Raw genomic sequence first — 17,905 nt, forward strand, 5'->3', positions numbered from 1 at the left:
CACTTGCAATTTAAAAATGCATTGTATATCAAAATCAACACTGCTTTGGTGAGAGTAGACACATTGTTACCTTCTACTAAGCAGACTTGGTTTGGTGTACAGTTTGGTAAGGACTGTGAACATTTGTGTTGTGACTTGTGATAAGAAGCTGCAGAAGTTTTCTTGCTGTTGACGGATACAGTACCCATATTCACTGCAGTTCTCAAAATTTGTCAGAGAAACACAGAACCCTCACTTGTTTGCATTTTTGAAACATGCTGTTATATGTCCAAAGACTTTTAGGAAGATAACATGTAAGTGGTTGAAAGCTGTAAAGGGGTGAAACTGTTTTATAATTTTATTTTAATGTTACTTTATTATTGTCAAAGATCCCAAAAGTGAAGAGGAGACCAAATAAATTTTCTTAAAAATTCAACACATGTCTGTCCACCTCTGTCCTTTCAACTTTGAATAGTGGTCACAAGAATCTTGAACAAGTGCTATGGCATTCCATGATCTTGCCATCTATAATCAGTCAGGTAAAATCTAATGTATTCTAACCATGCAACGAATTAAAATTTAAAACATACAGCCAAATCAAAAATTAATTCACTGGATTCTTAGATTTTAAAAAGCATATATTTCTCAAACGGTGTATGATTTTGCTGCTTCTCTGACTGAGCCTAAGTTTGGACAGACTTTTCAAACTACGAGCAAGTCATCTTTGTACAGATACGATCTTCGGTGAGTACGCAGACAACATTCACGCATGTACAGTATGACCTTTCAGTGCAGCTGCCTGCGAAGGCTGCACGAGCAGAGACGACGGTCTGGGGCTGAAACACGACGCATCTTGAGGCTGATTTAAAGTATTAACCCACCGTAAATGGGTTTTTCATCTCGTCAGCCGTTATCCTCGTCACTCCCGTTTACCTCGAGCGGAATTTGTGGATGGATTATTTTATTCACGTCTCACCGAGAAGCCTTAACAACGCCCAGTCAGCAGCGGCAGCCATAGCTCCGTCATTGACGCTGGAGGTTAGTGGGCTCGTCAGGGGCTATCTGCTAACCGGCTAACCGGCTAGGCTAGCGGATGCTAGTAGTGATTAGGCTAACACGGAGCTAACGTAACCAAATGTCCCAACCTGTTATTATTTAGGTGTTTTATGAGCAGAAATGGGCTGACATTTTCCTTGTGTTTAGCTTTTTAGGTTTGGTGGTGTTTCAGGAGTTAATTGAAAAGGGTAACCAGCAAAATGTTGCGGATTTATTCCCGAGTTCAGCTTTAAGTTGCGTCCTTTTAAACGCCATTAGTAGCCGTGTCGCAATAAAAGAAGATGGCGTGTAACATCTATGATTTTACTGATTAATATCTTCCTCCGAGTTTTTAGTATTTACTTAAAACTGAGTCATTCAGTGTCACATGGACCTGGTGGCTATGAGATATGACAGACAAGTAACGTGAATCCTTTCGCTGTGTTGTTACATAATGTTGAGCTATGCTAAATGCTGTTCTGCTGGGTTCACGTAAATGTCTACTTTGTCATATTATATCAGTCAGAATAACAGGATAAGGTTTATTTTCTGTCGTCTTTATGTGAATTAAAATTGAATGATTATTGGTTGGACACAAGTTGAACGTCTTGTGCTTTTTGTATTCCTCCAATCAGCCTGTTGCTGCACCATACGACAGACATGTAATCGGACACCTGCGTGCTCTCTCTGTCTCTGTCTCACTTGCACATGTATGTTCAACAGATTACTGTAATCTACCCCTGCAATGGCCGTCTTTAGTCACCAGGTGCTCCTTGCTGTCACACGTTCAAGGTAAGTAACTGGCGCTGGGTTACACACAAGTTTGCCATTGAGTAAAACAAGAGGCCTGGCGGTGTAAAGCATGTGGTTTCTGTGTAAGTTAAATGACATGTATAACTGGTTCTCCTAACAAAGTTCTGTAGCAATAATAACAGGCTTGGGTGAAGTCTGTTGTGTTTTAGGAGAACTTAAAGCAGCAGGTTGTCTCTGTTTACACAGTGTCTGCTACAGTGAATCCTATTCAGTGTGTCCTATCATAACTCATGTCACGGGTAAACACATTGACTGGTTTTTACTGATGATGCAAGACTAAAACGTGGACTACCACTGTGAGACCACCATGCAGCTCCACTGGCTTCCTACTGGAAGCTGATGAGACAGATTTGTCCTCTTTACACCTGACTTACCTAAATTGTCGTGACCTTTTAAGTACAGTGGTCATATTGTTACCTAACATCTTAATTGGGGAACATGGCTATATAAACTTGGGTAACATTTTAACACAATGTGCTCAGTCAGACTTTCCTACACTGTTAAAGATATTAGAACTCTGACTTTCAAAATAGGTATTTTCTTTAAAAGTGGAAAATTCCAGTTAGGTCCTTTCAGATGTTTTGTGACCTATACCATTACATTTTGGTAAACTATTTTAAAAAGTCACTCAGAATATTTTTGTGTTTGAATTTTATCATGCACTGCAGGTTTGACAATGTGATATGTAATTCATATACAACCTTTTCACATCTTGATGAATATAAGATGACATGATCTGAAAATAAAACAATTTCAGATAAAAGTGATGTGTATTTCAAATGCGTATCGCAAAATCCAAATGAAAAAGCTCTTGTCAAAGGCAGCACTAGAAGGAAAAAGACAATTTATAAAATGTTTGGATAAAGACACTGATAAAAAAATAAAATTTTAATGACAGTGGTTAAAAAACATCAAGCAAAAGAAAAAAAACTCTTAAATGCATTTAAGACACAACTGCCTTTGATCCACTTTCAAAAATTCAAGGCTGTATCTGTGATACAAAATGCTAGGTTTTTAAGCAGAGATTTTGGTTGAGCACTTTGTCAGTTTTTTTCCTCTTCCTGACCATGTACGCATAACCTCTTTACATAGCTTTTAACCTGCTGCTTCCTGTGGAGTGGTTTGGTTTTATTGACCTGTGAACGCAGCACTGATGCTCACACTGCACAGGTGGTACTTTACCTACTCAGCAAGTTAATCATTAGAGTAACAGAAACAAAGAGGAACATGTTATACAACCAGGTGGGATAGTTGTTTCTGCCTTAGAGCTGTTCAATGCAGGAAAAAAAAAAGAAAAAGAAACAGTTAGCCAGTTAGCAGATAGCCCTCAGATTGAAAGTCTGAGGTTTTCTAAAGTGTGACAGGCTGAGCATTATTTGGCAGAAAAGGAGCAAACAAAGACCTTTATTGATTGAGTTTTTCATTAAGAAAATACAATCCCAAAATTGGATTGAATAATGCTCACCTTATTGTGAATTCATGAACTTCTAATATTGGCTCTTTTACATACCTGCCTGTCTGCCAACTTTTCCCTGCAGGAGACGATTATGTCATAACTAACCAGTTTTTCTCGCCTGTGTCTACAGGGGATCCTATTTGCTATCCAAGAGGCAAAGCTGCTCTTCGCTATCTTCCAAAGCGTATCTCCACATAGACCCTCCTCGCCACAACTCGTCCTTGCTCACGCTCAGACACTCCCGTTATGGCTACCCACACTGTAACCGAGGCCATGCCCTCAGCCGTAGCAACAGCTCTGCCCTGCTCGCCCGCTCTCTACACAGCTCAGGTGTTTGGCTCCAGGACATAAAGCAGGACAACAGTAAAACCTCACCAGCCACCTCGCAAGATGCTGCAAAAAAGGACTCTGTCACTGCCTCGGCCCAGTCACAACCTCCGACAGCTCCTGCTCCAACATCAACAACCTCCACCACCACCACCACAGCTACAGCGGCCGCTGTGCCTCCAGTGCAGGAGCGGGCGGTGGTGAAAAAGTCAATCTATCACAGGATAGTAGAGGAGTTGAAGCATTACTACAATGGCTTCCGGTTGTTGGGGATTGACATCAACATTGCAGGAAGGATGGTGTGGAGGCTGCTGCATGGACAACTGCTCACACGCAGAGAGAGGAGGCGGGTAAGAGAAGCTAAATATACAGATTTCCAGAATTCAGTGTGATAACTGTTTTAAGATCGACTTATCTTTAGCTGTAATCCTCAGCAGTGTTGGATGGAGGGATTAAGATGATGTATTGTCATAATGGTATTGTCCTGTAATAAGAAGTACCAAGCCTATCTGGCTTTGGAAAACACTGAAAACAAAACGCAGCAGGGTCAGATTTCAGATGAGAACACAAACAAGGAACTCTTTTACACTTTCATAAAAGCTCAGGTGATCAGAAGTTTACAACATTTACCAAAACACTATTTTGATTCTAAAAAGTGATACAGGACATTTTGAGGACAGGGTGGAGCAAAGTGTCATACGTATAGTTTATCAACACATTCTCTGTTCAGGGACAACTGAGCTGAACTAGCAACCTAGTTTTTTTTCTTTAATATCAATTAAATTAAGATGTAACTTTAGAACAAAAGCGTGTATCAGCTGCAGAGCAAAAGTGTACTTTGATAATTTTACCCCAAATTTGCAGCTCTGATAAATCAATCCAGATGAAATAAGCTGAAAGGAGCTGTGGCAAAAAGTTAGTCTTTCAAAAATTGTGAGTTAAAAAATAAAAGTAAAGATTTTTTCTCTCAGTCGGTCTTAAACAAAAATCTTTACCCTTGTGTAAAACTGTTGACAGGCTCATATTTATGGCTGATGTGCCTTAGAGTAAATCTGCGCACAATTCTTTGACTTAGAGCTGAACTTAAGTTTTCATGACATTATCTCAAAGAGTGTTGAACCAAACTCTGCTCACACACATGTATTTAAAATTTTTGATTTTGTACCGTTCTGGTCTCCTGTCTTGATCTTCTCCCGCTGCCCCCCAGGTCACAGCAGGGCGTCTGCCTGGCTCCTTTTCAGCCATTGAGCTCACTTTTTGTCATCACAACAGCCTTGTCTGTAGCTATGGCCATCCCCCATCACTCCTCTTGTAGGGCGCTAACAGTGAATCGGCATGGCATTATTTATGGCTTAGGTGATCCTTTTGTATGTTTTACATCTTAACATGTCAATAAGGAATGTGTACAGTGTGTTCCCTATGTCGTAATACAGCCCTGCAACAGGATGCTCTGCAGCTGTGTGCTGCAGCAGTGAGAGACCATCAGTGTGTCCACCTGGCTGTTTGATTGGTAGAAAAGTGAACAGTCGTGAACACTTTTGTCGCAGCATCTCTCCTCTTAGGATTATCACTTTCCCAGGTGATGACAAACAAACTGATCAAAGAATGATTCAAGATGCAGTCATCACTTGTTGAAATGTTTCTTCATTTGTAACTTATTTACATTTTTGGTGCACAAACAATGAAGACCATAGTTACCTGATGAACAAACAGAAGTCAGTGTGTTTGCAGCCTTAGTTACTTTCACTTTGTTTTCTTCCTGAGCCCAAGCTTTGTATAAAGTCTGTACATTGTGTGACCTCAGGAAACAATGCCTTGTTATCACAAAAGGTTTATATTTGATTGTAAACATATTTTCTTGTATTTTTGCGACGTGTTGTAACCTGATGGTAGAATTCAGTGTCATACTAACCCCTGCACTCAGGGTTAGGCTCCAATTTCAACACCACGAGATGGGAAAACTTCTGTAACACTGCAGCTTTCATTGTTTTATCTGTTCACTTTGTTTACTCTCACAGTGCTGTGAGTCATTGTGAAATTGGTGGCTATTCTGCAGGGCTATGGAACTGTGTTGTAAGCCAGTATGTGTGCTATTATACAAGCCCTGAAAACACTGATCCCATGCTTTGGTCTGCTGATCTAATCTTAGCTGTGTTTAGAAAACTTTACAGAGTTAAGAAACCAAATCTGACTTTCTCTCTTCATAATCTGAGCTCAGTGTTAGCTTTAGACGTCTCCTCATGGTCGACTGTCACTGGTTGATCATTGGAAAAGAAAAGAACATACTGTCACTACATGTCTCGCTGTGTATGTGTGTGCAGCCTCAGTGACCCGAGTCGTGCACATGCCATGGTAAATCTATATTTGGGCTATTTTAGGTGAGAACTGGCAGAGGTTCAGTGCACGTGTAATGTATCTGAGGAGCCTCCAAAGTCTTAACTGTGCCAGGACATGGACACTAACCCTTTTTAAGGGTCCACATTTCACGTCAGTAACTCTGTTTTCCTTTGTAATCCCAGCTCATGAGGACCTGTGCTGACCTCTTCCGTCTGGTGCCCTTCATGGTCTTCATCATCGTTCCTTTCATGGAGTTCCTCCTGCCCGTCTTCCTCAAACTCTTCCCTGAGATGCTGCCCTCCACCTTTGAGACAGAGTCCAAGAAGGTTTGTGTTCATGTACACACAGACATACACACATTCTCCCGTCTGAGTGAACTCCCATCAGAGTTCATAATGTTATGTAACTTCTTAGATATGGCTGCTGAACTAAGAAGATCCGTCCATACAGTCACACGACTTTATCTAATCTGGCTAGTTTACTTGGCCAGATTAGCAGGGTATAAACATGGAGTCCATACTTACAGAAAACGTCACAAAGCCAAGACCTGATCTTTCCAGAGCCCTGTATTAAAGAGTCTATTGATTTTATAATTACAGTTAACCAAAACCATGGAATCCCTTTTATTGATGTTTAATCTTCTGTAAAAGGAAAGCAGCAGGTCTCTGTTCCTAGTCCAGTCAGCCTGTCAGCTCTGATTCCTTCTAGTGTTCCTGGTTGAGCAGTTCACAGATATCTGTGCTGTTCAGAATCACAAGAGCAGGAGTCCAGCCTCTGAAAATATGACCTTAAGAGGAAAAAAAAAGAAGTTTTCGACTCAAAACATGTTTTGGTCATATCTTTTTTCAATCTTGCTGTGGAATTTTATTTACTCCAGTCTGCTCTTTAAATGTCTTTTATGCCGACAGTTTGTAATGTTTTATGTCATGTCTCTATTATGAAAACAATTGTTAATCCATGAAGCCACATCACTTCACTTGTAACAATAAATATAATAGATAAATGACAGTTAATGTAATAAACACAATGTCTGTATTGCAGTAAGCAGTCATTGCTTGTGTATTTATTGTATTTTGATGTATTGAAAGTATTTCAGTTTAATAACTAACCTGTGTCCCCTCCCTTTCCTTCCTGTAGGAAGAGAAGCAGAAGAAAGGTCTTGCGGCTAAGCTGGAATTGGCCAAGTTTCTCCAAGAGACCATCGCTGAAATGGCTCGAAGGAATAAAGCAAAAGCTCAAACAGAAGATGAGACACAGCGCTTCTCTACATATGTTCAGCAGGTCAGTTGCAGAAAAATCTTTTTTCTGTGCTCATACTAAGGTTGATACTATCTAAATGTGTCTCCCTTCCTTTAAAGAGAAGAAGCTAAAGCTGATGCAGCAGCCCTGTTTGCTTTGGGTTAAATACCTATGATTCTGTTTCTGGCAGGTGCGGGGCACAGGCGAGCAGCCCACTACGAAGGACATTGTTCGGTTTTCGAAGCTGTTTGAGGACGAGCTGACGCTGGAGCACCTGGAGCGCCCCCAGCTGGTTGCTCTGTGTAAACTGCTGGAGCTGCAGCCCATCGGCACAAACAACTTGTTGCGTTTCCAGCTGATGATGCAGCTCAGAACCATCAAGGCAGACGACGAGGTGAGATTGAGGACTGGAATTTCCAAGTGTTTCTGACAGAGGAAGTGTTGGCCAGTTTACAACAGAAGTGGCAATAATGAATCTTTTTTTTCTGCTGAGTGTTAAACTGCAGAAGTGGTCTGCATTTTGCTTGTGCAAGTATTTGACTTGTTTCTGTCTTCACAGATGATTGCAGCAGAGGGTGTGCCAGCTATGAGTGTGTCAGAGTTGCAGGCTGCGTGTCGTAGTCGTGGGATGAGGTCTCTGGGTCTCACCACGGACCAGCTCCGTCAGCAGATGCAGCAGGTGAGAGGCTAAGTGTTGCTTTTTAGCCTTCGTTGACTAAGTCCTTGTTAGACAAACTTTTTATTCCCCTGCTGTTACATCAAAGTTAAGTCTTCAGTTCTTTATCATATGTCATAGACAGTGTTACAGCTTTGAGTACACCAGACGCATAAAAAGAACGGTTTTCCTTTAAATCTTGAGTTTTTTTAATGAGAATAAACATCAAAGTGTTGTGTAAGTTGAATGAGTTTGATGGTGTCACTGTTTAAAACCTGGGTCTCTTCTTGCAGTGGCTGGATCTACACTTGAAGGAGAACGTTCCTCCATCACTGCTGCTGCTCTCCAGAGCCATGTATCTTACCGACCTCAAACCCAAACCCCCAGTTATCCCACCCGTTCCGAAACTTGAGGTTTGACTTTTACCAATCCACTTAAAACAAAGAACACTGCACCATTATATGTTCAGTGTTCAGATTGTACAGAAAGCACAGATTACAGCTGAACATTCATGCTGATTGAGTCGCTGGTATGCAGGTCGCTGGTGTTTGGTACATTTTGTTTGATCTCCTAATGGAGGGCATGAGCTGTTTCATAACTAGTGCTTATGTTTGTGGGTCAGACAAAGCATTAGCAGCCTTATAATTCTTTATGAATTATTTAGTCTCTGGAATTTATCCTGAAAGCATCAAAAACACCCATCAGTGCTTTCAAAATCAAAGATGTGATGTGTGTGATTCATTAGCTTCAGTGAAAAAAAACTGCACATCTGAACATGTGGAAAGTCGCAACATGAAAATTGATGTCTTTTTTTTGTTGCTTTGCTGATATAATTCACCAAAACTAGCTGCCACATGTTTTCATTTCATAAATTATTCTGGAGTTACATGTTTTAAACTAAGACTTAAAGTGAGTGCAGGGAATCAGGCTATTTATAGGAATCTAATGTTTTCCACAGCTCTGACATCACTCTGCCTGCACTTTCTAGTGAAGAAGCAGTAAAACATGAACATTTTCAAACATCAAACCACATAAACTAGAGCAAGTAGTCTTTAGTGGGAGTTATATTCTAACAGATGTTTTTTTTTGTTCCTCTTTCAGAAGAGTCCTCCTCCTCCGGTGGAGAATGCAGGAGCAAACGCAACCACAGTCACTACAGACATGTTGGCAGATCCTGCCATCATCATCAAAGAGCGACAGGTCGGTGCTCTCCTCATAGAACACAAACACACAGTGTGTGAACAGAGAGGAAAATGGGCTGTCAGTGCAGCTAAGAATAGATCTCTGTTAAAACAACAGATTTGACATTTTTTACATCAAGAGACAGTGCAGCTGTTTGGTAATTCTGGGTTTAAAGCTTCATAGTGATTTATCAGAGCAGCTACAAATGTGAGATACAGTTCATCTTCGGATACTGATAGTAAGTTAGTAAGCGAATATTCAGCCCCTCTCCAGTTATGGTTGTTTTTGCACACACTGAAGGATTAATATTCACAAATGGATAAAGACATGGTTCAAGTTTTTGAGTATGGATGTATTTTCATTTTAGTTTCTGATCGGTCAGTTAGTAAGAGACAGTTTTGTACAAGCTAGCTGAAGTACACTAAGAATACAAGCGTTTACTTGTGACTTCATATTTGCCGATAATGACATATGAGCAATATCTATCCATTAGTCCAACTCTACATAGGAAAGCAATCGAGTGTTTGGCTGAGTGTCAAAAAATGATTGAAAGAAAGTTAATACTTAGGCATCCTTTAATTGTCACCAAAGTAACTCGGGTAACAAGTAACACTTAAAAAAAAGACGTATTATCTTCATTAAATGTTGAGTCGCTAGGAAGTTTTTTTTTTAAGTGTGAATGATCTGAAGCCGTACAGAGGATGTGGAGGTTATACAGGTGATTCATGTTAATATTTAATGGTTGTTTTGCAGGTGGAGGAGTTGAGAGACAAGGCCCCTATGATCTCAGACAAACCCTTGACTCCTGCTGAAGTCCTCCAGGTGAGCACCTTTTGTCTCTGTGACCTGTGGATTCCACATAAACCAGTACAGGATTCAGTGTTACACAAGGTTTCATAATCCAGTTAGTTCTTCCTGGATCTTTCTCACATGATGCACTAATCTCTTGCTGTGGGGCACGGCTACTATTCCTTTGAAAAGCTTGTATTGTACTACACAGAGGGGGTTTGAGCAGAGAGGAAAACACATTGAAAGTGGTCAGAAAAATGTTCAGATATGCTCTACAGACTGCAGAGGTTTACAGATTTACCATTGTTAATACAGAGCGCTTCTGACACAGTAAGACCAACATGTCTCATGTTGATCCCTGTGAGTTTTAAAGATAGCTGATAAATATAGACCTAATACTCACGCATGCTTCCAAGAGATCTCCTTCAACATTTAAAGAGATACTACACCATATTAAAACATGTCAGACGAGCAACTTTTCAAGTTATTCTGATGGCACACAGTCTGGATTTTACAAAAGCAACAAAACATGGTTTCCTTTCTCTTTATCCAGAATTTTACTGTTACAGTTTACAAGTTAGATGTATGGAAACACCCTTAAAACACACTACAACACCTCCTGATGGGCACTTTTATTATAACGTTAAATGACATATACATGAGAGACAGTAAAATACACAAAATTAACAACAAATACATGATAAGAAAACCAAACCAAGCTCAACAGAATCAAATTAAATGATTGATGAATCATTTATTCAACAGAAAGACAAGGCTTTTGGAGGTCCACTAGCATACAAAACATGATTGTATTAAAGTCTACTTGTTTTAGGTAAATGGATAAATCAGCAGCCAAGCAAGCACTCACATTCCTTCCTCTGTTGATAAGCTTGGATGTCAACTTTGTGGTTTGAGCAAAGGTCAATGACAGTACAGGGATGTTTTGAACATTGCTATGTATGTGATTCAGGAATTCTGAGGTCTGCCAGCGTCACACAAATCTGCTTAGAAAAGTCTTTAGAAACAATTTGTTAAATGTCACAGTAGCATGATGTTCTGCTGTATTATCCAGTCTTTGTGCTGGATGGATTTTTTTTATCTCTATCCCATGATTTTGTTTTATTGCTTTGAGTAATACAATAAAAAGGCCCTTAAGTTTCCTAACTCATGTGGCTTCTCCCCACAGGCTAAAGCAGCAACAGAGGTGACCCAGAAGAGCAAGATGAGTGCCAACGGTGTGTAAAGAGGAGTAGGAGTGTTTGGACTGCAGGGGAGATGAACTCACACAGACCTGTGCCCTGAGGAGAGAGGAGGAGAGGGAAGACAGGGATGTGGTTGTCATGTGATGGTCTACATTTCAGTGGTCTTCCTCTCTTTGAATTCCTCTCTCTCTTTGGATCAGAGGGATGGAAAATCACTGGCTCTGTTCAGCACCGTGTGCAGTTTGTCTATGATTTGTCTCATCCAGGAGTCATGCCCCTTCATCGTCCCTTTCTTTAAACATCCATGAAAGGTTTACTTCATATGTGCGCTGCCATGACCCCCTGCAGGTTTCACCTCTGTGCACTCCGTTTTCTGTAACTCTGTCAGAGCTGGACTAACCAGCCTCAAATTTCACTGGACTGTGTGATTACTTTGACCTTGTATCCTGAGCGACGCCTGAACTGCCCAAGGCAGAGTCTATTCCACTCAGTGTCTCCTCACTGTCTATATGATCTCCTCTTCCTCCTCAAATTCCTCCTCCTGTAAATTTGTAAATAACCTGTATATTTGTTTCTGTCATCACAGCAGCAGCAGCGTTGTACATTTTGCTATGCAAAGGCCTAATTTCTCTCAAGAACTTTAGAGTTTTTCTCTTTTAGAAGTTTTATTTTTGTTTTATTTGGATACATTTTCACTCCTGTTAAGGATACAAGAGAACTCATTTTTACAAGTTTGGTTTTGTTGAACATTTTGGTTCAGTTGCGGTCCCAGCTTCATTTTTATTCAGTCATCTGAGACCAGGCTGTTGTGCTATAGCAGTCACTAAAAGACAGCACAGCCAGAGCCTGCAGGAGAGTAAAAATGTCACCTTTAATCATCAGCGGGTGGACCTGTAGCCTTGGACCGACCCTGCTTCTAAACAGGGTAACATAGTGTAGCATCTGCTGCTGTAGTTAGCTAACAAAGACCTGTTTATAATTAAGAGAGAGCTCACTCCTTAAACCCAGAGGTGACTGTGGTAAAATGCGGTCAGTCTACTGGTAAACCACTGAACGGACAATCCGTTAAAAAAGAAAAACCTAGAGTTTATTTGCATATACATTGTATTAATGTGTTTTAACACTATGATGCTACATTTTCTTGAAGCTGAAGAGAAAATACTTGATGATATATTATTAATATTGGAGAGAATTGTAAACCTGAAGCCACATTTGAGATTAATGTTATTTTTGGTATTGTGGCACTGAAAATTATATGACCCCACAAGTTATTAGAAGAAATTTCAACACATGGACACTGACTGTACAAATACAGTTTGTGTGTGTTCGGCAATGCTCAAGATTTGTAACACGCCCATCCTGTGTGTATATTTGGCAATGTTGGGGCCACTCATTTCATTGAAGCCAGATGAAATCTTTGTATCCACGCCTTTTTTTCATCATAGATCTCTATTTATAGGCACATGACAGTTACATACATGACACCATATTTCTAAGCAAAAACACAGCTAACAGAAATTTCTATTACTGGTTTTACATATGTGCCTGAAGTCAAAGGGTGACTGGTTGTATTTTTCATCAGAGAACAGGTTTTCTATAGAGTACAGTCATTGATTTGTTTTGGTTTAATATGTTTCTGTCCCACAGTTGCGTCTCTTTTTTTAAATTAAATGTCTCCTTTTTGTATCCCTGTATTCAATTTGACACTATCAGTCCAAATTAGAAAAATCTTTTTCCCTACAACCAAAACTGATGAAAAAGCAGTCACCCTTTCAAACAGCTTTGCCTTTGTGGCGCTATTGGGATTGATAAACAAAAAAGATCTGGCATAGTTGCTTTATCTTCTCTGATTTGTGCTGCTGCCGTATTTATGAAAAGTCTAAAACAGCTTGAGTAGATGTAAACTGAGTCATACAACACTGTGGTGGTCACTGACTTACTGAAATATTACTCCCCAGATTTAATTCATGTGCTGAAAGGTTTTTTGGAAATATCACAGTTGTAAACTGGTACAGACTACTTAAGGATTAGATGGTTGACCAGCCTTTAAATACTTGGAACATCTTCTCTGGTCTTTGTGCAAAATTGATCGGACTTAAAAATCTCAAGTACATCCCTCTTCTTCTTGTAACAGTGTATGTTTACTTTCATCAGCATCATAGTGCATTTGTTAATGCTCTGCTCGTCTGGATACTATTATCTACTGATACTGCAGAGTGTTCATACATCAGTGTTATCATGATGTGACCTCTGTCTTCAGACCTGTTTTTGTTCTGTTTGAAATTGCACTGTCCAGTTACTTCTGACCCTGCATTAAATTTATGCATCACTATACCATGGCAAATGAGCACTGGAGTGATGGAAATAAGAAAACAAATACACATGATTAAATTCATGAAACCCTCCACAGCCTTGTTGTATCTCTTTGTTTTTGATGAACACCGTGAAATGTAAATACACTTTTCACTTAAGAGGAAAAAAAGAGTATTTTATAGCTGAGCAACACTTGTTTAATTTTGTTATGGCAATGTTTTGGGTAGGTTTTTTTTTTCTCTTTTACTTTCACTTTTAGGACTGGCCTTTATTTCACTGGAGTACAATGTAATGGCTTTCCATTGCCAGCAGGTGTCTCTAAATATACACAACAAGTAGATCAGTTTGTTCTCCATGGCTGAAAACCACGTTGCTAAATACATCTCTAAAAGACTGAAAACCTTGATGAAGTAATTTGTAAAGGATATTAACTTTAATCGCCAAAAACGTCAGTTTTAAACAGACACAATATTTTAACTGTTTGCTTGCTTTACATTTTTAATAAAATCGTCCTTTGAATTGCATGTTTAGGAGTTGAATGGACTATACCTTCATGAATCTTCTGAAGATTGATTGACTGGTCTTAATTTCCACAAAATTCAAATGTATTTATTTCTACAATTAAATTAAATGGGGAAAAAAATTTGGTCGGTCACTAGAATTAAGTTTGACAAAAAACAAAAAACAACAACAAAAAAAGCTGCGATAAAAGATCTAATTAGTTGACAAGAAAATGAATGGAGTCGCGTGACTAACCGTTACAAGACCCCTCCCAACCGTTAGAGAGCGTAATAAAAACAAGTTAACTTAATATGGAATATGAAACATAGTTTAAACGTTGACTTTTAACACAGTTATTGAGAAGCTGGTTTGTAGATCTTATATTTTCTTAATAACACGTTATCTTGTATGCGCAGGTGGGGGCGGGAGCTCAAAAATAGTTTGCTCTAGATAGAAGCTGAGAGGCGGTTACAAACATTTTGTTCTCATGGTTCAAGACGGAAAGGGAGAAGTTGTGACAGCGTTACAAGGTCAACAGAAACGTACGTATTCCCCTGTCCATGAATATTCATGTTTAAAGAACTGCTTGTGGTGAAGCTTGTCCCACAGTTTTTTCCTCGGACGGTGTTGTGTGTTGTTTTAGGCCTGTCTAAAATTGGACGGTTCTTTCGTGTGTCGCCACCACGAAACCTAGTAGTGATTTATTGCGTCTCTCCCAAGTTTGTGTGGTTCGTTCTGTGTGTGTTTGGATTTCTGTAACAGATTATTTGTGCCTCACGAAAAAAACCCAAAACAAAACAAAACAAAACTAATATAAGCTCAAAACAAAATGGCATGATGAAACATTTGTCTGCCTGCATTGAGCTTAAGGTATGGCAGCCTGAGCTATTTTAAGTTTCACAGCTGTGTTTCCAAAGGGCTAGGGGTAGCAACAGATTTGGCTTATCTATTCTATGTGAACATAATTTCGTTTTTTATTCCAAAATGCGTACCTTCAATGTCGAAAGTTTGAAAAAAGAAAAAAGATTATTATTGTTTTAATTTCCAAAATCACTTTATTATTATTATTATTATTATTATTATTATTATTATTATTATAATTATTATTATTATTAGTAGTAGTAGTAGTAGTATCATTTTGATTTTATTTATTCATTTTTAATCCTCTATTCCTGTTCTCTACCTGTTTCTTTTATCTCTCTGCAGTGCAAAGATGAAGCTGACTGTAACAGGGTTGCTTTGTTTTTCCCTTCTTTTGGTTTACATTAATGTGTCTGTGGCCACAAAACGTGGTGGAGGGTTTGGTGGAAAACTTAAAATTTTCAAGAAACCCCCCAAAAAACCATCTAATCAGCCAAAACAACCTAAACCAGATGGGTACCCAAACCAAGGAAGCTACCCAAATCAAGGGAGTTACCCTCAGCAACCAGCTAGACCAGGGGGCTACCCAAATCAAGGAAGCTACCCAAACCAAGGAAGCTACCCAAACCAAGGCAGTTACCCTCAGCAACCAGCTAGACCAGGGGGCTACCCAAATCAAGGAAGCTATCCAAACCAAGGAAGCTACCCAAACCAAGGGGGTTATCCTCAGCAACCAGCTAGACCAGGGGGCTACCCAAATCAAGGGGGGTACCCAAACCAAGGAGGATACCCAAATCAAGGCGGGTACCCACAGCAACCAGGAAGACCAGGGGGCTACCCAAATCAAGGTGGTTATCCAAACCAAGTGGGATATCCACATCAAGGTGGATATCCAAACCAAGGAGGGTACCCTAACCAAGCAGGATATCCTCACCAACCAGGTAGGCCAGTGGGGTACCCAAACCAAGGATCCTATCCACAACAACCTGGTTATCCAGCTGGAGGGTATCCAGCTGGAGGTTACCCAGCACAGGGTTACCCATATAGTGGAGGCTATGGTAGTTTTGGAGGATATCCCGGTGGATACATGAACTACAATCCAAACAACAAAATCCCCAGTCCACACTATGGTGGCAGCTTTGGATATGGGGGGTATGGTGGTGGAGGCGGCTCTCCTTTTTCCCAATCAGTTCAGCAAATGGGCATATATCCCAAAGATCAGTCCAGGGGGTTTGGGCGCAGTGCGGTCATGGCAGCAGCTGGAGGGGCTGTAGCAGGAATGGCCTTGGGTTACGGCTTAGGAAGGTTCCCCCGCCCTCACTTCCATTTTCACAGCCCCCAGGAGGAATACTACTACAACAACTACATGTACAGGAGATATGGTACACGGTCTACAGATACTAATGACTACAGCAGAGACTACAAGTACATCAAACCCCCTGAATCTTATGACAGCTTTATGGACTCCTGCATGAAGAGAAAAGACTTACTGCCAGCTGAGAATCCAAAGCCAAAGGAAAGAACGGCTTCTGCCACCACAACTGCAGCTACAACTACCACCACAACATCTCCAACTACTAAAACTGCTGCTGCTCCCACCAGTGGAACTAATGCAACCATTAATGGCAGCACTGCTGTGCAAAACTCCTCCATCTCTGTACCCTCAACTCCTCAACCTCTGATTAAGTTTGAGGCAAACTCCAGTTCCCCAGCAGCAGAAGCTATCAGAGAAACTCCTGTTAGTAATAATGATGATGATAATGATGATGACACAGTCAGCATCATGGAAATTGGTTACCCGGCACTGATTAATCAGCTGAAGGTCAGGAGATGTGTAGAGCTGTACATAGTTTACTCAGACAAGTATTTGAAGAAAAAGAGTGAACCCAGGGTTGATGGTGGGGTGCAAGGACTGAATATTGGTTCACACAGGCTTCTAGCCATGATCACCAGTATGATGTTGATTATGTTGAACAGTAACATTCTAATTCTGCTGTAATCCTTTTTACCAGTGATAAAAGCTACAGAGGTACAGGAGTTAAAATAAAAAAATGTATTGAGGGAGGAATCTCTCATCTTCACAGCTGGGTTGCTCAGCGGATCATAGCATCTCTTTGAGTGGTCTATAACTCGGCGCCTCTCTGCAGAGAGGATGTATCCAAATACTGCAAAGTAAACATTTCCTGTTTTGACTTCCATATCCTGTTAAGATTTCAGTGCAGTGTTTGAATTTTAAGTGATTTTTGTGGGATTGTGTGTCTTTTCATCGTTTCATTTTAAATTGAAACTGTTCTCTGTCTTTGATTGTTTATCTTCATCTTAATTTTGGTTCAGTCCCTGTTGACTTATTTACAAGCCAACATGAGACCAAGACATTATTCATGCTGTTTTTTATTTATGTGGCCCAACTGCTAAGCATCAGAATGTTGAACTAGTGGAAAGTTTGGATGTTGGAGTTTTTTTTTTTTATCTTGACCTTCCCCCTGTCTTTTTCAGTTTAGAGTTACTGTTTCAACTGCATTTGTAATAGTTAATGTTACACAAGCTTCTTTCCTTGTTATCAAACAAATGAAAGCAGTGTTGATGGCTTGTTCATGTGACACATCAATAACTCTGCCTTTAATTTTGGCACACTCTTGTTTTATTCACTTAGTTTCACTGTGTGCCTGTGTGTGATTGTGTGAATACAGCATCATACTGCAGAACTTTCTGTCCTTTATTTTACAGTGCCTTCAGCTGTGCTGTTTAACTTTGATCTTACACTATTTGTTATTGCTGTCACTGTGTGCATTTCATCAGCTAATTATTTTGTGTTTGAAGTTTTACTTCTGTCCCTTTGGTCAGTTATATTTTTTGCATCATTTTACTAATAAAAGTTAAATCAAATAAAATTTGACTTGTTTTCAATAGTACTTTGTTTTTGTTTTGGTGTTTAAGTATAAATCTGCATTAACATGCAATTAAAACTATTAATTAAACTCATGTGTTAATAGATTTCTTAGTCAGTTCCTTCTAATGCAAGACTTTGAATGACCAGCAGGTGGCGTAGGCTTTATTTGGAGTGCTGAGCTCTGTCCAGATTCATAAAAGAACAACCACCCACTTACAACAAGTGTGGCCGAAAAAAAAAAGAGTAATGTGGGAAAAGTTAAATGATTTTCATCTTTTGCTTAGAAATTAAAAATGCAATATTTTCTGGACTCATTGCATGTGAAC

At 39.8% G+C, this 17,905-nt stretch overlaps 2 protein-coding genes across 2 annotated transcripts; both read left to right on the forward strand.

Annotated features, from left to right (window-relative positions):
* The first annotated feature begins 745 nt into the window (after positions 1–745).
* Positions 746–12,742, forward strand: letm2 (leucine zipper-EF-hand containing transmembrane protein 2). The gene is made up of 11 exons (XM_074671029.1): positions 746–1,017; positions 1,738–1,806; positions 3,414–3,960; positions 6,130–6,273; positions 7,085–7,228; positions 7,377–7,580; positions 7,746–7,865; positions 8,135–8,254; positions 8,943–9,041; positions 9,777–9,845; positions 10,999–12,742. Exons 2-11 carry the CDS (start codon positions 1,760–1,762, stop codon positions 11,053–11,055), a joined length of 1,551 nt encoding a protein of 516 aa, XP_074527130.1. The 5' UTR covers positions 746–1,017; positions 1,738–1,759; the 3' UTR covers positions 11,056–12,742.
* Positions 12,743–14,286: 1,544 nt separating this feature from the next.
* LOC141790667 (uncharacterized) lies at positions 14,287–17,479 on the forward strand. Its single transcript, XM_074670691.1, has 2 exons — positions 14,287–14,370; positions 15,035–17,479. Exon 2 carries the CDS (start codon positions 15,042–15,044, stop codon positions 16,686–16,688), a length of 1,647 nt encoding a protein of 548 aa, XP_074526792.1. The 5' UTR covers positions 14,287–14,370; positions 15,035–15,041; the 3' UTR covers positions 16,689–17,479.
* Positions 17,480–17,905: the final 426 nt, after the last annotated feature.

This window comes from Halichoeres trimaculatus, unplaced genomic scaffold (assembly GCF_033239565.1).
Source record: "Halichoeres trimaculatus isolate MK-OKI-2021-1 unplaced genomic scaffold, fHalTri1.1 fHalTri1_scaffold_5, whole genome shotgun sequence".
Taxonomy (NCBI): domain Eukaryota; kingdom Metazoa; phylum Chordata; class Actinopteri; order Labriformes; family Labridae; genus Halichoeres; species Halichoeres trimaculatus.